Source organism: Toxorhynchites rutilus, chromosome 1 (assembly GCF_029784135.1).
Source record: "Toxorhynchites rutilus septentrionalis strain SRP chromosome 1, ASM2978413v1, whole genome shotgun sequence".
NCBI classification, from domain to species: Eukaryota; Metazoa; Arthropoda; class Insecta; order Diptera; family Culicidae; genus Toxorhynchites; species Toxorhynchites rutilus.
In genome coordinates this window covers 60614025-60638783 of record NC_073744.1, presented here as the reverse complement: position 1 = coordinate 60638783, position 24759 = coordinate 60614025, and the positions used below count along the sequence as shown (strand labels likewise).

The 24759-nt window shown below is 40.6% G+C and overlaps 1 protein-coding gene across 1 annotated transcript in view; it reads right to left on the bottom strand.

Moving 5' to 3' along the window:
• The window catches only part of LOC129763087 (homeotic protein empty spiracles-like), a 105987-nt gene extending 82656 nt beyond the window's left edge, over positions 1 to 23331 (bottom strand). Inside the window, exon 1 of the mRNA XM_055761852.1 lies at positions 22148 to 23331. Within this exon, the coding sequence (XP_055617827.1) occupies positions 22148 to 22985 (838 nt within the window). The 5' untranslated portion in view covers positions 22986 to 23331. The remainder of the gene's footprint in view (positions 1 to 22147) is intronic.
• Positions 23332 to 24759: the final 1428 nt, after the last annotated feature.

Sequence of the window (24759 nt, the reverse complement as noted above, 5' to 3'; positions counted from 1 at the left end):
GAGATAGGGCTACAAATGGTGAGTTGACAACCGGGAGGGATCGTTAACTAGAGCTCTGGTCCTCACAAGTTCCTACCTCACGCCTCCGCAGGTCTTACGACTACCAGCCGAAACATGGAGACTGCTGGTGGCGTAGCCTGGGCAATGATGTCAACCCGACAATAGCAAAGTGAGGGGGTGCGACGCGAACACCGGCGCTGTAAAACCATAGGAAGGCGTTAGAGGAAATGCTTATCCAAACCCGAACGACTGTTTTCTCCAGGTTAGCGGCGGCTGAATCACCGTCCTCGTGTCAGTGTGGGACCATAAACAGTACTGGCACGTTGGTCCTCCGGGAGATTGGTCGCAGGCCTTGTAAGCCGCAATCTCTCAACTTCCACTCGAGTGCTTTCCGACGTATCGAAGGAGGTATTGCAGGAGGAGTGTTCATGCTCTAACACGACACGAGCCTTTTTTTGAGCGATTGTCAAATTATGTGGGATCCAACGTGAACATAATTTTCGCACAACTAAGTGTTCATGTAAATTCGCATATATGCTGGTGGAAGTAATGCTTAGGGATGCCTCAATCTCACAAAAGGTTACATGACGATCTTGCTTAATCATTTCGTGCACAGCATCGATGTTTTCTGGCACTACAGTCGATTTTGGACGCCCTTCACGAAACTCGTCGGACAGCGAACTACGACCACGATTGAATTCACTATACCAGCGATACACAGTGGTTTTTGATGGAGCTTCATCGCCAAAAGTCAAATTAAGTTGATTGACGCACTCTTGTTGTGATAATCCACGTCGAAAGTCGTAGAAAATCATCGCACGAAAATGTTCACGATTCAGTTCCATTTTTTTGCCGAGACCAAACTTTCAACTAAATATAAAATAAACAAATAGCGTCCGTATGACAAAATGTTCTGAGTACGTATATCGTCAAAAACTTTACGATGGAACCGTCAGATGGACTCACATGACATCAGTGTTGCCAGTTCCCGAAATATTAATAGTGACCCTCGTACAAACCGGTAATTGGAGGGTTCAGCGCACACCAGCTGACCAACGAAATGCCCCTAAAACTTATCGATTTTGCCGCCTCTAAAAAATGGTCATTCATAGTTCCTTATTCCAACATAAACTTCTTCACAAGTACACCTGGAGGTCACCTCATCAGACATAAACACAAATCGAGCACGTTTTGATTGACTACCGGCACTTCTCAGATATCATCGACGTCAGATCCTATCGAAACGCTAACGTTGACTCGGATCACTACCTGGTGGTGGTGAAGATGCGCCCAAAACTCGCCGTTGTGAACAACATTCAGTATCGATGCCCGCCTTGGTTAAATCTCGTGTGGCTGAAGCAGCCTGATGTCTCCGGAAATTACGTGCATTCGCTCGAAGCTGCGCTGCCGGAAGAGGACGAGCTGAACGAAGCTCCTCTCGAGGACTGTTGGAACACAATTAAAACTCATTAAAGCTACGATGGATGGTACGCAGTGCTGCGTGCGGATTTCGGGCGGACTGTCGAGTTCATCCGTATCCCTTCGTCAAGCTGATGGCCCCTTTTGCTTGCTGTTCAACATAGTGTTACAGGGTGTTATAAACCGAGCGGATATAAACACGCGGGCAAGTTCGATAATGTGTTGTGAATGAAAAACCCCAATGCAATTTTAATGTTTTTGCAAACCTTCGTTCTCAAACCTGATGTAAAAAAATGTCTATGTCAATTAAATAAATTAATTGAAAATTATTTTTCATTCAAATTCAACATCTGATATTCACCCAACTCCACTGACAATAACTCTATCAAATCCAACCGTAGGTCTGACATATAGTCCAAATCATGGTAGTGCTTCCAATTCTAGAAAAGAATGCTTCAGCTGAACCTGATGTCATCATCCAATTTCGTCAAAATTTTCACTGTCATCCTAGTGAATGTGATGATGCAAATGTAACTTGTGATCACTTGTTTCGTAATGACCAAAGTTAAAAAACTACTCCTATATTTTTAAGACCACTAATTTGACAACCAAAAAAGGGATCCAATGTTAATGAAATTTGTCAAGTGAGATTAAAATCAATGTTGACCGAAAAACCAAATTTACAAAAAAAAACTACTACGATCAAAAAGATCGAAAACAAAAGATCAATGTTTGCGATTTTTTGGAGTACAAAGAATCGATCCAAAAAATCGGAACCGGAGAGGAAAAGATCGATCTTCTAAATATCGATCCAAGATCATCCAATCCTAGTGCAGAGTCAGAGAGATGGCACTACTGGCGCATATTGAGGTTATGTCTAGTTAGTAGTATTTGTTCCAACACTGTGTCTTGAAGACAAATGTTGAACATGAAGTTGACATCATTTTCAATGTCAACAAAACATCGAAACCAATAAACATGTAAGATTCAACATTGAAATTCACGTTTGGGAAATGGAAAACTACTACCATACTACGGAGAAACCCGATTCGGGCGTTGGTTAATACTCAATGCCAAGAACCACCCTATTAAATGAATCATTTTTCAATCTTTTCATACTAGTGCAGCTACGTTAGATCGAAATGAATGGAAATTGATATTCCGTGTGACATTATCTTTCCGAAAATATCGGACAATCGAAACAATCGCGCAGAGCTCGGGGTTTCAATCAAATCCAATTAAAAAATTAATCCCTAATTTCGTGCTAAGAGGGATCATTGCCATTTTCCAGCTGGCTGTCTCATGTCCCATCCTATTGCCGCCACCACGCCTCGTCCCTCCTCAGTCCCTCCCGAAGACGGCAAAAATTAAAAACAAATATTGTTATTTACACCCGAGATCAAACCCTGGGGTTAGTTTGTACCGAGGGATCCGATGCGTGTGCGCGCAGCGTTGCGTTGTCCCCTTGCTTTGGGCAGGGGGTAAAAAATGAACAAGGGACACCAGATTTTCTGCGGGGATTTGATATCACGCTGTGGCCGAGAGTCAATCAAACCCGCATACACACGAGCTCTCTGGTACTTGTAGTTAGCCGAGTCGTGTGAATTGAGTGGAAAGTGTCAGATCGTTTTAGGAGACGTTTTTGTATTTTTTTTTTCAGGGCATCTGCATATGTATGCGAAATATGAGCGACAGCAGTTTTTTTTATGGAATCATTCCCGAGAAGAGCGAGTGTTAAATAAAAAAGTAATAACACATGAATGGAGTGTTAATGTTCTGATGGATGCGTGCGTTGCTTTATTCTTTAGAAGGGCATCCAGTGCAACATATGCGTTTTGATATGACGGTTAATTTCCAGCGTAAAGTGATGCGTACATCTGGCTTTTATGGCGCGCAGGACATTCATTTTGACGCCTCGTCGAAGCGTGTTCGTATTTTTAAATGCCTATTGTTGTCACCGAACGAGAGGAGTTATTTATGACGAACTTGAGCAGCAAAATTAATAGAGTAAATTTACAACACTCGTCGTATGAAAAGGCAGTGTTGTAAATCAAAATATTAAATAACTACCAACGAACGGGCAGTGAATTTAATTTGCTTATCATGGAATAGTAAAATAAGAATTAATAGGGGAGCAAAGGAGTTGAAATTTCTTGAATAGGCAGTTGGCTAATACTTGGTAGTACCTAGTTCCTTTTTTCATAATTACTACGAATACTCTCATAGTCGTTGAGCTGACAAAGCCTTGGAGAACGACTTGCTCTCTATCTCAAGATCGTTTACTGTGTTATACTGACGTCCGCTGACGTAAACTTTCGCAGCCAATAATCATCAAAAATTTTGGATCGGGTTTCAAACTGAACTACGAGCAGGCCAGTCAAATACGGTGATGTTCAGTATGGTTCAATAAACCATTTTTGAGCAGTAATGGGAATTCATGTGCATTTTTTTGTAATACCTAGATACCTAATAAACATGTTGCTCACGAGTGGTTTTGCGAAGCAAAAGACACATTGCAAATAAGCACGCATTAACCTTTTTCGCATACTTTGACATATACACGGCCCCGTCATGAAAAGAGTGCAGGTTCACGTTCATGCTCTCCTTTTTACTTTTTACCCCAACTTCGTTTTATAATGTAGTGTAATATTGTCACGCATTTCTGCCATTATTTTTTCTGCCAACGCTAGTTTGGGTGTAGTAGTTAATCTTAAAACTCTTATAATTATTCGACGATCTTACCAAACCAATTTCCCAAAGTTTTGCTACAACATCTTTTCCACCAACCTTCACGTGGAGCCTTGCATTCTTCTTCTCTTCATGTAATGACACCACATAGTTGGCGTAGGATTACGTTATTATATTTGATGTATGTTGATTTTGAATATCTTCCAACAAAATACGCCGCCCTTTGCATTCGGCCACAAGTTGGGGAAACGCAAACAAACGTCTACATACGGAAAATAAGAAGCCCTATTTTTACATATTAACATACTATTGAAAACTTTTTCATTATCTATATTGCAATAGATTATTAGGGAGTGTCCGAATCGAATGGGGTAAAATTTCGTAAACCCATGAAGAAATGACTAGGGCTCGAAATTGGACAATTCTCGTAACGTAATCGATATTGCGTATTTCAAATTGGATCCTCCGCATGTTCGCGAAAAATGTAATCCTACGTCAAAATTCACATCATTTTGAGGCTTCTGGTTCTGGAATATTTATTAGGTTAGGTATTATGTTAGGTAGGAGTCGTTTATTCAACGAATATGCCAGGTAACCTCTACTCTCAGCACATTTGCAATGAAGTGCAAATGTGCCTCTAAATGACTCAAAACATTGACCGGAAATAAACGTTCGGTAGGAAGAAGGCTGAAAACATAAGACTAAAAATTTATCTTCCAACATAATTGCTTGCTGCAATATTAGTTAAATTATAATGGGTTTTTAGAAAACTCCAGAAAAATAAAGTTTTTGCACTTTTCTGATATTGATGCAAAAAAAAAGACAAATAAATTAGGTATCCTCAAAGCAATGATTCGGTACTGTACAGAGTTTGATCATGTTTCCAAAACGGCTGGATGATTCGGTTGAGTAAATTCGTTATTGATTGGATCATAAAAATATTAGGTTGGAGAAAAAGTTTATTTTTTCATTATTTCTGGGTGAAATTCAATTTTTTTTATATGCTTTGTATTATCCGATTTGGGTCAAATAAGCACCATTTTGTTGAACAAGCTGTTGCCAATAAAATAAAATTTAAAAAAATATTTGCACATATTTTACTGTTACATTATCGGCACCATCAACACCATTCACAATTTCAGCGGCCTGGCTTACATTTTCGCCTATATAGAAAAAAAATGGTAAAATATCGTATCGATTTTTCCCTTTGTTGACTTCCATTGTCAACACTCTGTAACTCACAAATGAATAAAACAAACAAAAAACAAAAGATTTTTTTTGTGTGAAATGTCACCTTTACAATGAGCCTAAACATGAAATTTTATGATCGATATTATGCGAGATTTTGATTATTACCGAGAAAATAATGGATTACTATTTCCCCAACCTAACATTATCTTAGTCCACAAAGGCTGTGAAAGAAAAAAGAAAAAATGATTTTTTTTTGCACTTTTCTGTACATATCTAATCACATTTAAATGAAAATATGCAAGTAGAATATTCCAAAAGAAAAAAAATCCTTGTAGCTGTGAATAAAAGGGCGGTTTTTTCTACAGTGAATGATTTGTGCAGTAAAACATTTCACAAGCTAGCTAAAGAAAGCGGAATATCGTTTGGTCTCACACGAACACTTTATTTTTAAATGTAAATGTGGTAAAGTTTAATGTTACAAAAATTGAATAATAAAAAAAAACCTGACATTCTTTGGGGCTTCATTTTAACATCATTTACAGGTATCGATAAAGCCTATAGTTTATAATATTAAGCATTTGCAAAAAAGTAACTGTCAAAACCACTTATGAGATGTTTGCGTTCGCAAATTCAGTAAAAAACAAGCATCGTTAATTTTTCAGTTTTTGTTGTTGTTTTAACTATTTCGTTTGCTGTTGCCGTGTTAAGTACTAGAAAAGGTATAATCTACTATAAATGGATAAACAAATTATTTAAATAGTGTTTGGAATTTGAGTCCCAGACAGAAATGGTGTTCGAAACTTGAGATAAATGTAATTTAACATATTTCTAGCCTTTTACCATTAATATTAATTTTTAAATCAATTTTAGTGTAGTTAAGCAAAAAAATGCTCTATTGTATCCAAAAATCAAATTAATTTCGCGAAACAGAACCATTTTGAGTAATGAGACACTGTTTAATGGCCAACAATGCTTCAGTGTTCGGAATTTGAAACAAAACGGTAATTGGACTAATGGATTACTTAATTTAAACGGATTAATGGATTCTGTAACCAAAGTTACAGAATTTCGGTGTTGCACCTTGCTTCTATAACTTTTTTTTGACAATTCTTGTTGTTTCCTAACTTAGAATGGTTGAGGAATATTCAATCCAAAAATCATATCGTAGGGATCAAAATATTGCAATATCATCAGAATAAGTACTTGAATCTTATGTGTTTCACTATTTTTTTTCTTGTTTTCAATCCGATTGCTGACCGATTTTCGTTTCAATAGGCTGACCAAATAGTTCCGGAATAAAAGCGGGACACGTAGGCCAAAAAAAAACAAAAACCCATTTTTTGAAAAATTTCATTGAGTAAATAAAACCGAGAATGTAACTAAACAATCAATTTTATGTGTACCCGCTTTATTCCCAAATCAAAGGAATATTTATATTATTATGATATTTGGAAATTTTCTCATGAAATTTGTCACATTCCAGACAAAATTTCTGTTTGACATGATTTCAACATTGAGTCGTGATTTTAAAGTTGTCCACATATCATGACGGAAAAATCCTGTTTTGGCCTTCATCAGTTACGCGAAGAAGTCGCTGGAGGGAACGTTTGAAGATTCCGAAGTCCGCCAACTCCCGAACGTCCTCCAGCTGGGTGAACCTGAAGCGGAGGATCTACTACAACAATTTCGTTGCGAAAACGTAGGAGGAGGAACTAATAAATAAAGCTATATAAGCAACGACGAAAGTAGCCAACCAACACTTTCGCCGCCCGAAAGGATGTTGAAATTTTTTTGAACCATTACCAGTAAAATTATTTTTTAGGGGTATTTTTGTTGCTAATTGTTGCAACTAGCAAAAATTATTAGTTCCTCCTTTTTGACGTAGGATTTCGTCTTTAATTTCTATATGGGAGGACCACTCTACGAAAAATGTAGCGAAAAATTATGGGATGTAATCCAATATTACGTAAAATCGTTATCGCGATATATGTTATACTAAAGGGTGTGTCACGTCAAATTGCATCACGGAAAAAACGCTGTAGAAATTTTATTTTTAGGAATTTTATCTTCAGCTTTCGCTTATAATCAGATAAGAGTGTATAGATCACGTTGGCCATGCTTCACTGTCAATTTTTCGTAAATTTGGAAAAATGTCGTCGAACGAAAAAGAGCGTCGTGAATTAATCCTGCGCACTCATTTCGAAAATCCGGAGTTGTCACATCGGGACATCGGTAAGATGCTGGGAATCGTCCAATCCACGGTCAGCAGAGTACTAAAACGATACTTCGAGAACCTAACCATCGACCGGAAGGTGATGAACGGCAAAAATGGATGCTCCGTCAGTGAAAAAGATCACAAGCGCGTAGTTAAGCAGTTTAGACGTGATCCGAGAAGTTCGGTCCGGGATGTCGCCAATAAGCTGAATTTGTCAAGTTCATTCGTCCAGCGGGAGGGCCTGCGTACATACAAGGTTCAGAAGGCTCCTAACCGCGACGAAAGGCAAAACATGGTGGGGAAGACGCGAGCCCGGAAGCTGTACACCGAAATGCTGACGAAGCCGCATTGCCTGGTAATGGACGACGAAACCTACGTCAAAGCGGACTTTCGTCAGCTGCCGGGCCTGTTGTTCTTCTCCGCAGAGGACAAATTCAGCGTTCCGGAGGAGATTCGCAAGCAGAAACTATCCAAGTTTGCCAAAAAGTACATGGTGTGGCAAGCGATCTGCTCTTGCGGAAAGCGGAGCGCCCCCTTCGTGATGACCGGCACGGTAAACGGGCAGGTTTACCTTAAGGAGTGCCTACAGAAGCGCTTACTACCATTATTGAAGCAGCACGAGGGCCCGACCATCTTCTGGCCGGATCTCGCTTCGTGCCACTATTCAAAGGACGTGTTGGAGTGGTACGAAGCCAACGGGGTCACCTTCGTGCCAAAGGAAATGAACCCGCCCAACGCGCCGGAGCTTCGCCCAAAAGAGAAATATTGGGCGATTATGAAGCAGGCCCTCCGGAAGAACCCAAAAGTTGTCAAATCGGAGGCGGACTTCAAGAGAAAATGGATTTCTGTTCAGAAAAAACTACAACCTGACGTTGTACAGAACCTTATGGACGGGGTAAAGAGGAAGGTGGGAGCATACGGGCTTGGGCTCGAAGTATGAATAAAAAGAAAATGCCAAAAGTTGTTTAATAGTTTTTATTTTACTGTCTAAAATTTTCAAAAGGATCGGTCTACTGGGCGAATTTCTACAGCGTTTTTTCCGTGATGCAATTTGATGTGACACACCCTTTATTCTAGTTGACCCGGGAAACGTTGTTCTGCCATATGAATTATTCCTAGTGAATATTTTGGGTGTTAAATGAAACAAGTATAATGTATTGTAAGCGTGTTTGAACGTTTTAACGATCTATAAAATTAATCGAATGTGATCAAAAAGCAGAACAAATGAAAAGATTTGAACGAAAGTGTGTATTATGTATTTCATCAACATAACTAGCATGTTTGAACTCTTAATAGTTAAATATAAAGTGAAAAAAGTAATATATTTTTATAGTAAAATGTCCGTTGTCTCGTTGTTGTAAAATACGCGCTTGCCGTTTTAAAGATGGACGGCTAGATTTATAACTGTTCATGAAATGGGATTGAAAACAACTTCAATGGAGCTGATGTACCGGCCTATTTGGTAGCGCACTATTTCATCGTTTTCATTCAATTATTCACATTGTATTCACATCGGTATTTTGAATTTAATATACAGTCATATTGCTTCCTTAATTCACGGACTTGCAAATGTATTTATTGTTTTACATAGAATTGCAGAACTCAACATTTATTCATTTCATTTCGTTTATTCATCACTATCAACAGGTCTGAACGTGAGTGCCCTATAATACCTAATACTGCAATAGCTGAGCAAAAATTATCGTGAACATTGAGTTTTTTGCACAACTGATGAGAATATGGTACTGCCCAACGATTGTCAGAGTGAATGTCTGCGTTGTTGATTTCTGTGAATGATTATCTGACATTGTCACTATTTCTTCGTTGATATATTTGTCATCCGCGTACGCTTGTGATCGTGTCGTTTGTGCAATATTTAGGAAAACATCTTGTACATATTACACCCGTCATGCAAGGCGATAAAAGTTTAAGATCCATGCATGAATCATATTCTTGGTAACAATATCGAACAATCACCCATATCCCAGAAGTTTGAAACTCGACTTCACGATTCGATCGACATCATCTTTTGCATTCTTAAATCCGTTCGTCTCAAAATCAATCGTTCTATGCAAATGTGGCAACCTTGCCTTGTCGCGAAACAGACGTCAGAATGGTTCATCCGTATTCGTGGAGCAATTTAATCTCTATCAGATTGGCATATCCAGAAACAAATTCAAATTGTTGAAGTTTGAATGAAAATGATCACTTAATTTAATAAAGTTTGAATACACAGTCCCTAACCTAACTTTTTTCCTATAAATTTTCTTAGCATTTCCACCAAAACTTTACCTACAATATAAAGCCATTACCAGGAACAATTTTCGTTCAAGATTTTCCCCCACTTGGAGAGAATGTGTTATTTTTTTACATAGAACACATTTGATGTGTAGAGCTAATTTTTCATTTAAAATTATCGTTTTGAAAGCGTGTATATTCCACCCGAAAATCCATAACCATTTTTGGTTCATATAAATGGAACACTGGGCTCAATGTCAGCTATGTCGTATTGTATGGCAAAGGTTGCCACACTTGCACAACTCGATTGGACTCGAGTCGATCGGATTACAGAATGCAAAATTGCAATCCGTTCGGGTAATTCTGTAAAACTAAAAATATGTGTATGAGGTAATCCTCGCGTCTACCCTGCAACCGACTACATCCAGCAATATGTAAGTCCGAATTTGACAGGGCTTCATTTTTTGTTTGAACACACGCTCTCTACTTTCGCGCAAATGTCGATCATAAATTGTTGGCACAGCTCACGACATCGTAGAATGGCGTCACTCTGATCATAACTAATAATCATATGATACAATTCAAAATGAGAAATGATGTTCTTAACATGATGTTCACATGAATTACCTTTAGCAAGGTCTTGTTGTTTCATGTTTATGCAATATCCGTCTTGTCTTGTTGTTTTGACGTAGAACTACGTCTTTCATTAAGGGTGCCAAATCAGAAAACAGGTCACATTTTTATGAAATAAAGTTAACGTTAACAACTATTTTTGCCGCGAACGGATTTTGGCGATTTACATACCAAACGAATCGGAAATTCCCTAAGATTTGTTTGATATGCTATACATTAAAATCCCATAGTCTGTATCTGGTTTAAATTGATGAAAATTGGAAGCATTCCCATTTCTTCATACATTTGTTCTGTCCATTTGAGTGCTTTCCCGAACAGAGCTGTCAATAACGAGCAACTTATCGACGAGCAACGAAGGGGAAATCGTAAAATGTAAAGTCTCCGTGAACAAAGGAAAAGAAGAAGAACGAAGGGGAATATTTGCCTAGAGTATAAACAGTGGATCTCGCTGAGGAAAACTTTCATTCTTCGTGAGGAAATCGACTGAACAACATCGTTGCTGTGGACGCGATCAAATTACTCACTCGCTGATGTCTCTAACATTGCAATCATTGCAGCAAACTGACGCCATTGCATTAAGGTTCTAAGCTACACAATTGTATGGGGAATCAACAAGCTATCGTCAGCTCACCAAAAAAATAAATGTTCTGGAATTTTGTCAGTGATTTGGTTTCGCATAACGGTAGGAAAACTCTCTCCACAAAGGATGACAGATAAGCTAATCTAGACTGGCAATATTAATAGAAAGGGCTTATGTGTTATGTGGATAAGTGTGTTTATATTCAGTTGCTTCAAGCCATCGATATATGAATATTTAAGTGCGTACGTGCGTGCTTCAACCCACATTTGTATCTGCTCCCGTGTACATTGGCCCTGTAACGATGCAACAATCGCCTAACTTTTTTATGCTATGATTGACGATTGTTTGGTTGAGGGAAATATTTACGCTAATGTATTAGTAATGAATCTCTTCTGAGGCAAATATTCGGCCTTTTTCCAAGCAGTTAACTTTGTTTGTTTTTTTTTTCATCAATTCATTGATTTGACGCTATGGTGAAGCAGGTGTTAAGCTTCTGCACCAAAAAATTATTTGGGGAATACCAAGTTATTCAATTAGTTATATTAATTTATTAATTTATTTGGGCTCGCGTGCCAGTCGCAAAACTTTCTCCATTAACAGTTTCGCTTATCTCAAGAATGTATTGTTCTGCGAGCACAAGAATGAATCATCAAACAATTATCGTCAGATGATTCTACAATAAAAAAAAACATTTCAGAGCGACCAAACTGGTAGAATGGTTATTTTAAAATTTTCGTAGCATTATGAAATGATATCCGCAGTTTTTAACAAGCGACTTGAATTAAACTACAGCGTAGTTCTACGTCAACAATGCGGTCGTGTCTTGAACACAACCTCCTATATTTTTTTTGTCTAAGAGGCCCTTCTGACTTGTCACAAATGTTCCTGAGCTGGTCACTTAGAATACATTCAAGGCGTATTACTCGGCATTGAAAATTCGTCCAAGTACTACTAAAAATGATGCAAGTAATACACCGATGATAAGGCGAACATTGGGAACGTTAGTGCTATTGAAGAAGAACATGGACAAAGTCGTATGAACGATGTGCGTCAACGATGAATTCCAGATTATTGTTTTTTCCTCGAATCACAATTACTCCCGCCACTGTGCAGTCGTCTTCTATGATTCTAGCACCGCTTGAGCATTGAATCTACACACGTGCTCTCCAGCAGGTGTTTTTCTTCAGGATTGACGACAATAGAGTTATTGTCATTTTTTAAACCGATCAAGTGTGATTTGAAGTACAGGGCGGACTCGATTATACACAGTTTTTGATTTCTTTTCACTGTATACAATCGAGTCAAAAAAATTTTTATTCGTTTTTTTTTTGCATGTATTTTTCGGTTTTTGAAAATAAAAGAGGAATTCAATTTTCGTCAGAAAACATCTCCTTAAAGCCAGAAACACCTTCCTCACATGAACGAAGAGTTGTTCGTCATACGTACTGATTCCGAGTGAACCGTTTGGGAACGAATGAAGTGCAGCTGAACTGAACACATGTGGATTGCGGATTGCGGATTGCGGTTAACGATACGAATGAAGATGACAAGAACACTTAGAAACTGAAAAAGAACGATATAGTCATTCACAAGAAAAATGCATGTAACGCGTAGCTTATTTTTTAATGTATGCCTAATTTTGAATCTAAAATTAGGATTGTAAAAATTAAGATTTTCATTATCAATTTATGGTTTTTCTGTTCATCAAAAAAAATACGGAGGAAGCTGAGACAATTCATGATTTAGGTAAACAAATAATCTTCCAGTGGAAAGGCAAATTAAAAAAAAAATCTTCGTTGCCTTCAATCTATTGATTGGCCTATTACATGTACGTGTTATCGCGATAACCATCACCGGATTATTGTAAAAATTAAAAAATAGCTTTATGGGATTTTTTCTTTGATTGAATTATTTTTAAACATTATTATTCATGGAACCAAGGTTGATTCCCAACAGAAAATATGTAAAATTGCGCGAATTAAATTATTACATACAACACTGTCCAGCGATAAATATATGTTGACATACAATTTGCGACCTTTAAAGAAACACCTTCTTTCACCAGTATTGAAAAAAATTGTACAAATTAGGAAATAACGATATCAATGACATGACATGAATAGCTGTGAAGTTTTCATGCCAACAACGATATAAGAGAATGTCGATTTTTTTATGGTAATGTTGGAATATCTATCTGATTTTTCTAACAGTTTACTATTACTCTTATTAACGAGTTCAGTTCAGTTAAGTTTATATAACAAAAGATTTTTCCAGGGCAACCATTTGGAGTATTATTTTTTTTTATTAAATTCGTTTATTTTTACAGGCTCAGTTACATAAGTTTAAAGGAGCCGAATTCTGGAGTATTGAATGAGTTAAATTTACGGAACTCCGAACAGTTACAAAAACACAATTCAAAAGTAATTGTCCCCAATAATCGAAGTCCTACGTCAAGCTTCCGTCCGAGCATCTAGGCTCAGACCCTCCTACTTTTATCTCATTCATTTTAATTACTTTAGTTATTGTGTACTGCTTCAATTCATCTGAAAAGTGAGATTTTTACTAATGCTACTTTGAATCATCGGTTAGGAATGGACTTCGATACAATCAATTTATACTGTTGTATGTTAGACTAACCATCCATTTTTCAATGTACTTCAACGTAGTATCGTAAAACCATCGTTTTCTCACAGTTTAAATAAATTTCGTGTTCTGTATATTATCTGAATCAGCTAAACTTTCCAGACCACTTTGCACCTTGCTAGACAAAACTAATTCTTTCCTTCTACGTTGAAGAATTCTAATAAAATCGTCAAAATTAACGCCAATGCCAGTGGCAGACACATCGCCTCTTTCAACAAGGCGAATAAATGTTTGACCATGTTACCAACTGATGTCTCTGATGTTGAAAAGCAACCATAGTTTGAAGCATGGGTTTCCAGTTGAATCCCGTAGCACTACGGAACACTTTTGCCATTCAGTTAGGGGAGGTGGGGGTAAAACGGAGAGAAACTTCAATTATATCTTTGGAAACTCATGTTTCCCAAAACAGTATATTGAATTGCAAGAAACTGCATCATTCTTGCAATTCAATATACTGTTTTTCTACCTAATTGGCCAAATATTTTACAAAAAAGTATTTTTCAATGTTTTTACTAAAATTAAAACAAACCGAGAAGTACAACATTTTTTTCGATGCGGGTATAATAGACATGTAGTGGGGGTAATATGGACAGGTTTGTAATATATGAAGCGTAGAGGTTTATCGATCGCGAGAGGAATAATTTTATTCAACCAAGTTCTAAACTCATTCGTCTTCCTAAGCTCGAAGCCGCCGGACGGTTTTATATCGTTATCGTCCATCGTTGAAGTGATACTGTTATTTTCGTGGCTGGTGAAGTGAGTGTTGGACACTAACGGGATTCCCTGTGAATTCATTGAAGCAGACACAACATACGAGAGGAAGAAACCCTGCACGCGAGCGCTGTGCGCTGGTGTGTTATCGCCGTAGCACCGTCTTCGACATCATCACCGCGTGGTGCGATACACGGGTTCAGCTGTACCGAACGATCAACACGCAGCACCGTTATAAACAATCCGCACTGGTCTGCATAATAAGTATACTGAAATTAATAGGTTAAGGTTATTAGGTTAAGGTTAATATTAGAAAAAAAAAAATTGCAAAAATTTTAAGAAAGTGTACATCTGCCATTTTAAATGGCAGAAGGGGAAGAAAGCGTTGACATGGATATCGAATCCACTGTCTCCCCCTCCCCAGCTACGGGTGCTGGGAAGTCGCTTAAACGCGTTCCCCCCTCAGAAGATGTCTCTTCACAGGAAGAGTTAACTCACCTCAATAAGCCTCCCTCAAGAAAATTTGCAAACCTTTCCTCTTCACCCCCTCATTCTCCCGCTGCCGTTTCCGCTCAACTCCCGAACTTGCCTCCCAGCCCTACTGATCCCGCTCCCGCTCAACAATCGACCTCGACCTCCCCCTCAGTTGCTTCCTCTCCTCGTGTCAAGGTCTATCCAGAAGATTCACCTGGAGCTGGCCCATGGGTTGTTTTTTTCCGGCCCAAACCGAACGGAAAATCCATCAATGTCATTCAGGTTTCGAAAGATCTGGCAAGATATTATTCCTCCGTGGTCGAAATCTCTAAGGTTAGACCGAACAAACTGCGTGTTGTCGTGAGTGATCGGAAACACGCAAATGCAGTTGTGATCGACGAGAGATTCTCCCTAGAGTATCGTGTCTACGTGCCGTCCCATGACGTAGAAATCTCGGGGGTGATAACTGAAACGGGTCTGACGTGTGAAATGATAAAGGAAGGAGTTGGTAAATTTAAAAGACTCCCGTTGGTGGGCGTTAAAATTTTGGACAGCCGCCAACTAGGGAAAGTATCCCAAGAAAAGGGAAAAACTAAATTCACGCCGTCAGATTCGTTTCGAGTAACTTTTGCTGGTTCCGCTCTCCCTGACTACGTCATGGTGGGCAAATTAAGACTGCCTGTGCGACTCTTCGTGCCAAAGCCCATGACTTGCCAAAAATGCAAGTCAGTTGGTCACACTTCAGATTATTGTGCCAACAAGGAGCGCTGTGCCACTTGCGGAGAGCAACATGAGGGGAAATCCTGCAGTGCGACTGAGCATAAATGTCCATATTGGGGGGGATCCCCACACGAGCTCGCAGTTTGTGAAACTTACAAGAGTCGCTGGGAGAAACAGAAGCGCTCTTTGAAGGAACGCTCGAAACGCACTTTTGCGGATATTTCAAAGGGCGCTTCTCCACTGGCCCAACAACAACCAATCATCACACAAAATGTCTTCGCCACGTTGCCCGTTGACGAAATGGAAGCGGACACAGCTAACGGGGGCACACCGTTCATTTTCCAAGGGAATCCCCGGCGCAAAAATGTGACCACTCCCAAAGTTCAAGGACAAGCCCCTCCTGTTAGCATGCCTAAAAAATCGAGTGCAGCGGACAAGCAAAATCAGGTTCCTCCTGGCTTCCGTGGGAATAGTTCACCTTCGAACGACCCAGCACTCGAGGGGACATCAAAAACCCCAAATGTCCCTATTTTTCCGTCCAGCTCAACTCCCCAATCGGGATTTATAGAGTTGACTGACCTTCTGAGTCAAATCTTCACATGCTTTAATGTTTCCGACTCCATCAGAACCATTGTCATTTCAATGCTTCCAGTATTAAAGACAATTTTGCAACAATTGATGCAAACATGGCCCCTCCTTGCAATGATTATCTCTCTTGATGTCTAATTCAAATAGAGAGGTCGGAGATATCACTGTTTTACAGTGGAATTGTCGTAGTCTTATCCCTAAATTGGATACATTAAAATTTTTAATTCATAACTTCAATTGTGACGTTTCTGCTCTGTCCGAAACTTGGCTTTCTTCGCGAGATGATATCTCTTTCCACGATTTTAATATTATACGCTTGGACCGTGTTGACAGATACGGAGGGGTGCTATTGGGGATCAATAAGTGCCACTCATTTTTTAGAATTGACCTTCCACCTATTGGGGGGATCGAAGCTGTTGCTTGTCATGCAAACATCAGAGGCAAAGACCTTTGTATTGTCAGCTTGTATTGGCCTCCGAGAGCTGCGGTTAGCCGCAAGCAACTTGTTGACATGTGCTCACTCCTTCCTGAGCCACGATTGATCTTGGGAGACTTCAACTCTCACGGAACTGCCTGGGGGGAACAGTACGACGACAATCGTTCATTGTTGATATATGACCTTTGTAACAGCTTCAATATGACCGTTTTGAACACTGGGGAAACAACACGTGTACCTAAACCTCCTGCTAACCCAAGTGCTCTTGACCTCTCGCTTTGCTCGAATACACTATCGTTAGATTGCAAGTGGAATGTAATCCAGGACCCCAACGGCAGTGACCACTTGCCAATCAAAATTTCCATCACCATTGGTTCGAATTCTTCTGAATCTATAAACATGGCATATGACCTCACAAGACACATTGACTGGAAAAAATATGCGGACGCGATTGCTCTAGCCATCAATTCCAGAGATGGTTTACCTCCATTGGAGGAGTATAACTTCCTTTCTCGTTTGATATATGACAGCGCGGTTCGCGCTCAAACGAAACCCATCCCAGGCTCCACTTTTCGTCAAAGACCTCCCAATCCATGGTGGGATAGCCAATGTTCCAAACTTTATCAGGATAAATCGAACGCATTTAAAGCTTTTCGGAAACGTGGAACCATTGAGAATTTTCAAACGTATTTGGACCTTGAAAATCAATTTAAAAACTTGATCAAAGGGAAAAAACGTGCTTATTGGCGAAATTTCGTGGGAGGTTTGTCACGAGAAACGTCAATGAAAAAATTATGGAAAGTGGCTCGAAACATGAGAAATCGCTCTTCATCGAATGAAAGCGAAGAATATTCACATCGATGGATTTTTAATTTTGCACGGAAGGTTTGTCCCGATTCCGTTCCTGTGCAAAAAATTGTTCGAGATATACCACAAGATAGGTGCGATCTTGATTCCGAGTTTTCGATGGTAGAATTCTCCCTTGCTCTCCTTTCTTGTAACAATTCGGCTCCAGGAACGGATAGAATTAAGTTTAACTTGTTAAAAAACCTCCCTGATGTGGCGAAACATCGCTTGTTGAATTTATTCAATCGGTTTCTGGAGCATAATATTGTTCCAGATGATTGGAGACAAGTACGAGTTATAGCTATTCAAAAACCCGGAAAACCCGCGTCCGACTTCAATTCGTACCGCCCAATAGCAATGCTGTCTTGTATACGGAAATTGTTGGAGAAAATGATCTTGTTTCGCCTTGATCGATGGGTTGAAACCAATGGCCTACTCTCAGATACACAATATGGGTTCCGCAGGGGCAAGGGGACAAATGATTGTCTTGCGTTGCTTTCTTCAGAAATTCAAATGGCTTACGCCGAAAAAAAACAAATGGCTTCAGTATTCTTGGACATAAAGGGGGCCTTTAATTCTGTTTCAATAGAGGTTTTGTCAGACAAATTACACTCTCGGGGTCTGCCGCCTCTGTTGAATAATATGTTTTTTATAACTTGCTTTGTGAGAAACATTTGAACTTTTCTCACGGGGATTCGACAGTAAATCGGGTCTCCTACATGGGCCTCCCCCAGGGCTCATGTTTAAGCCCCCTTTTGTACAACTTCTATGTAAGCGACATCGACAATTGTCTTACACAAAATTGCAGCCTAAGACAACTTGCAGATGACGGAGTGGTGTCTGTCGTAGGATCAATCGAATCCGACCTGCAAGGACCCTTACAAGATACTTTGAACAATTTTTCAACCTGGGCCATTGGGCTAGGGATCGAATTCTCCACGGAGAAAACAGAGATGGTGGTTTTTTCTAGGAAGCATAGACCAGCAAAACCAAAGCTTCAACTTTTGGGTAAACCGATCACTCATGCTATGTCATTCAAGTATCTTGGGGTCTGGTTCGACTCCAAATGTACTTGGGGGGCCCATATTAGGTATCTGAGTAAAAAATACCAACAAAGAATAAACTTTCTCCGTACAATTACCGGCACATGGTGGGGAGCCAATCCCGAAGATCTTATAATGTTGTACCGAACAACTATTCTCTCAGTGATGGAGTATGGCAGTTTCTGTTTTCAATCAGCTGCCAAAACACATCTCATTAAACTCGAGCGAATTCAGTATCTTTGTCTCCGTATTGCGTTGGGATGTATGCCCTCAACGCATACCATGAGTCTCGAGGTTTTGGCAGGCGTACTCCCACTAAAAGATTGCTTCAATTTATTATCTCTTCGGTTCCTCATCCGGTGTAAGGTTATGAACCCATTGGTGATCGGAAATTTTGAGCAGCTTATCGAGCTAAATTTTCATTCAGGATTCATGAGCTCATATCATGAATTCATCTCCATGCAGGTTGATCCTTCTTCGTATACTCCCAACCGTGTTTGTTTTCCTGACTACATCAATTCTTCTGTACATTTTGATCTGTTCATGAAGGAGAAAATCCATGGAATTCCAGATTATCATCGATCGGGGATCGTTCCTACGATCTTCAATGCAAAATATGGGCGTATCAATTGTGATAATATGTACTTTACTGATGGGTCCTCTATGAATGAGTCCACAGGATTTGGAGTGTTCAACGAATTTTTTAGCACCTCACACAGTCTTCAGAATCCTGGCTCAGTGTATATTGCTGAATTGGCAGCAATACACTGGGCGCTGGACAGCGTCGCCTCACGACCTGTTGAACACTATTACATTGTAACGGATAGTCTTAGCTCTGTCGAAGCTATCCGTTCAGTGAGGCCGGAAAAGCACTCGCCGTACTTCCTTGAGAGAATACGAGAAATTTTGAGTGCTTTAACCAGACGCTGTTATGTCATTACCTTTGTCTGGGTCCCTTCATTGCTCAATTCCGGGTAATGAGAGGGCTGACTCATTGGCAAAGGTAGGTGCAATTGAAGGCGATATTTATCAGCGTCAAATCGCTTTCAATGGGGGTCTCCGTAGCCACATTGTTTGCACGTTCGCTTAGTAAGCGATCGATCGTGAGTTCAAAACTCAGGGCCCTCATTGACCATCTTTGTGTTGTTACAGAATAGCTACGTCCACGCAACAATCATCAGCGATGGAGATCGATCCACGGTCGAAATAAGATCGATTCATCCATACAACTGCTCTGCTCTGCAAGACACATCGGGCTGCTGTTCTATAAATAATTCAACAATGATCAATCAACTGTCTCCGCTGTCCGGTGGTCCAACTGGATAATGGAAGAACAGAAAGAATACCCTTACGCCTAAATGGCTACTGTGTGAATGTACCATATGTAATGGTATAGAAGAAATACTGGCGAATGGCAACTGTGTAATGTGCTAATTATAGATATGATAACCATGTGACATGTACACGATTAAAATTCGGCTCTGTTACAGCTAAAATGCTAATGAGCCTTAAATAAATAAATGGGATAAAAAAATAAAAAAAATCGCTTTCAATGAATTGTATTCTTTAGTCCGTAAAAATACCATCGCTAACTGGCAACGTAAGTGGAACGAAGATGAATTGGGTCGGTGGCTTCACTCGATTATTCCGAAGGTTAGCCTCAAACCATGGTTCAAAAGTCTGGACTTAAGTCGGGACTTTATTCGCACCTTCTCCCGACTCATGTCCAATCACTGTTCGTTAGACGCGCTACTCTTTCGTTTTAATCTTGCCGATGGCAATATCTGTGCTTGTGGCCAAGGTTACCACAACATCGAACACGTTGTTTGGTCGTGCGAGGAGTATCTTGTTGCCAGATCGAATTTAGAAAACTCTCTTCGGGCTAGAGGAAGGCAGCCCAATGTGCCGGTGAGAGATGTGTTGGCTCGGTTAGACCTTGATTACATGTCCCAAATATATGTCTTCCTAAAAGCTATCGATCTTCGTGTGTGATTGTCCTTATATCCTTATATTCTCCTTTTCCTTTTCCTTCGCGAGAAATCAAATCCCTTCTTACTAACAATAGAATAAGGTGAAATGTAAATACATGTTAGATATAAGATCCTTAAGGCTTAAGAATTGAGTATGATGAATGTGAGTGTGAACATTGTCAACATATCCTTATATCCCATCCTTTTCCTGAAACAAAATGTCACCCTTCTAAACTCGAGCAAGCCGCGAGTAATCGGTTCTCTACTTCATTAACATTAGAATTAATAAAAAATGTTTATGTATACTTGTAACTATACAGATAGGAGTTTGGCTCCTTTAAACTTATGTAACTGAGCCTGTAAAAATAAACGATTTAATAAAAAAAAAAAGTTCTAAACTCTTCACGAATGTCCGTTAAATGATGAAAAAATCGAATTAACCCACCTAGAAGTGATATCGTGCTTTTCAGCAGTATAAACGGACAGACCCTCGACTATTTTGCTTTTGGTTCCAGTCAGCTTCCAAACAGTCCACATTTGACGATTTGATTTCCATTTATAGATTAAACAGACTTTTCACAGTTCATCTCACTCCCATTAGCAACTGTCCGTTTTACCCCACCAGTACAATTATTTCAATAATTTAAATTTTTCCACTCAAAAATGAATTTACTTTTCCATACATACCTAATATCGCTTCTCAGTTAGCTCGCAAACCGAAATATAACCATCAACGAATTTTGATATTAAACCACTCAAATTGCTTAATATCGAAGCAGCTAAAATTACATCCTTACGCGGAATCATGTATTATTTTCGGTTCTTGTTTTCCTTTTCCACTTTTGACCAGTATTCATTGCTTAAATATTATAGAATAACATGTAGAAAGTGTTCTCATTAACAGAAATCGCAAATTCAAAATATAACTATACACCCCCACAGACCGTATTACCCGCGGTTCCCCTACCATTAATTATCGATTGCATCTTGAAGATAGTTGTGTAAAATCTCTGCGAATCCAACGATGTAAATCCCAATTTATTCATCAGTTATTCATTCGAATAGAATTATTGGAAATATTGACAGTAGACTACACCCAGTTTTTTTTACGCGACGCGAAGGATACGTACTTCGCGTACTTCGCGTTAAAAAAACCGCGTTTATTCGAAAATTTGCGTAAAAAAACCTCGTAAGAAACCGCGTAAAAAATCTGGGTGTGTTAAGAATTAAAAGAATTTTCTGTATTCTCAAAATACGGTACGAATTGACAAAAAACCGGGAATTGGATCGAAAAACAGTACTGCCCCTTTCAACACGGTACATTTAGTCGGCCTACGTTTCGCCAATTGATCCAAACTATGAATGAGTCCAGAAACACGCACTTTTTTTCTAAAAAAAAATCTCCTGTTTGGACGCACTGAATGCGAATAAATATTCGATTTTCAATTCTTTATTATTCGAAATTTGGCCTGAGGCTTTAAGCCGGATCTGACCTTGTAGACGTCAATAATATTCGCCACCCGAACGAGAAACAGCCGAAGCCAGGAACTCCATTTTTAAACGCAGCGCGCGAACGCAACCCCCAAACCAGCAGGGAATTAGCATAATTCCCGTTGAGCAGCTTTGAATGTGAAATTTTTGAGCCAGGAACAAAAAATAAACAAACCGAAACGCACTCTGCTCTTGGCTGTGTGCTGTGTGCTGGAGAGGTACAGCCATAAAAAGTGAAGTGGTAATAAAAGCATGACTTACTTCCAGGAAACCGTGGCGGGAACACATTACGGCCGTGACGACTCAGTAGCCACGGGTACAGCGGGTAGCTGTCCCGTGGAATGCTCTGGTTGTGCAAATGACTCGGATGCGGTGGCGGTGGGAATCCGTGGCCAGCCTGGGCGTGAGCCAGGGCGGCTGCCGCCTGGAACTGGGCCGCCAGCATGTGCTGGTTGTGAGCCGCCTGGACCATCTCCTGGGGGTTCATGAAGTGCGGCGCCATGTGTTTCAGCTCACCCATCGATGGCGGGTGCCCCACCGGGAATGGCCTCACCAAGCCGGCCGGGATTCCAGGAACTATGATTGGCCCCTTGGCCGCCATCGCCGCCGGATGACCGGCGGCTGGTGATGATTGGGGAGATGGACTCCGGGAGCGTCGGTTGGTAACGTCCTCCGGAGTTAGTCGACTGTGAGGAAGTGAAGGACTTTTGCTACTATTGTCTAAACGCGATAGGTCTTGACTCTGAGGAGATTCTGGCAGCCGAGGGCCACGGTTCAAATCCATGGGAGGTGGCGAACTGTGGTGCAACCGTTGTATTCGACTGCTGTAATCACTGGGAGCGCAATTGACCGGTAATCCCAGTGCCCGCTGGATATCCACTGGTGTTGTGTGGAAATTAAACCGACTGCGCTTGGATGGTTCGTTTGGAAAGCCACTGTCACTGAGGGGACTCATCGGTCGCTCCGAACCTTCACTGTTCGGCGAAAAGTGCGGAGGCGATTTCGTTATCCTGTTGCCGACGATGGACTCAATGCTGAATCCTATCCGGGGTTTATGGGTCGGAATTGCCATCACGGAGGTCGAAGCCAATGGCATCATTTCGCTCCACTAGTGGCGATCTTTGTGGGTTTTTTTTCAATCTTTCACTGATTCAAATACTGCATTTCACACCGAAATGTTAAAATGACACCGTTATTGTTGCAGTAACATGTTCTACACGCACCTTACGCACTACCAAAGCTCCAGCATAAATCGCGAGGGCCCATTCGAACCCTCATTCCGTCCGCGAACAGCTTAATTTGTTCTTGGGTGTTTTTGTTCATGCCTCGTTTATCACCCCATCCGTCCGGAACAGCATAAACAAAACGAAACAACAACAACAACAACGCTTTTAACACTCCACGGGCCCGCAGATTACGCACGCACGTAAACCGTTCCACATTCAACGACGCCTGGCCACATAATAAAAAGCAACTATATTAGCTGCCTGGGAGCTCCAACACACACAAACACCCAAACTCGACGCCACCAATACCAGCTTGGATGCTCGCCCAGCTCGCACGTGATCCGCGCAAAGCCTCGTCATCATTCCACTCTCTCTCTCCTTCTTCTTCACACATCGCTTCCAGAGCACTGGAAACCGAACTTCGAAAAAAGGAGGAGCGATTCGGTCCGGCAAAAGCGGTGCTAATTTATGTACAACCATGCCGAGCCCGAGACTGGCTGTGATTGGTGGTCTAATGGAGAGCTTTAAACCTCTCTGTCGTTGTGTTGGGTAAGCTACTCTACTCTCTGCTGCACCACAGATGTTCCCGACTGGCAGCTGGATTACTAACCCTTTCTCCACTCGATTTCAATACCATGCGTTTCTCCCACTTGCCACTTTCGGAACCAGATTCATATCCCTGCCCGCTGCCTAACCGAATGGGAGGTTCCTGCTCGGACACCCCACGCTCTCAACCTCTCTCAGCGGCTATAATAGCATATATTTACCTTATTTATTATATATTATTAGAAGCTTGTTAAAAGTTCATTCTATAATTGTCTGGTATGTTATTTGGTGTTTTATTTTCGTTATTATCGCCATTTGCTTTCGCTCATTTCGGAATCCGGTCGCGAAACGGAGATTCCCTGCGAGGGAAGACAGAGCGGCGAGGGGGATGATTAAATTGTGCTCTCTCTCGCGAATTGCGCCCGCGGAAGTACAAACGATGAGGAGTTTTCTCGCCTCTGCTCTGGAAATTGCTACGGCATCCGGACAGCCGCAGGGACGACGACGGAGACGATGGGAAAAACTGCTTCGCCGCAATGCTATTAATTTAAACGACGGATCCGTTCCGTTCGCCGTTCCGTTGCGCGCGGTCTAGGCCAAAAGCAAGCGGTGCCATTTTGTTTGCCAATTTACCGAAATGTGATGCTGTTGCCGGGATGCCGAGAGAGAGAGAGAGCCTGACGAAGGATCCGACGGTGGGGATGGGTGAAAAATCAATACTTCTTATAATGGTATGTTGTGCTTTCCCCCCTCTCTCACTCCCTGTGTGTGTGTGTGTGTGTGTGTTTGCACTTGGGATCGATACAGAGCACGACGTTCTGCACACTTATTAAATCAGATGAAAAATTTTCTGCAATAAATTTCGACCCAAGTGAGCATTACATACACGATTCGACGTGGATTATCCTAGCTTCCCAAGCAGGATTGAATCGAGAAAAAAATGTTTGTTTTATGTTGGCATATGATGGGGATTTCATATGTTAAACTTAGAAATGAGGATGACCCCTGTGAACAGCAGTACAAAGTGCGATTCTTTGTCGGACCGATTTCTTCAATTTGAAACAAACAGTACACGAATTTACGCGCATTTCCAGGCACAGT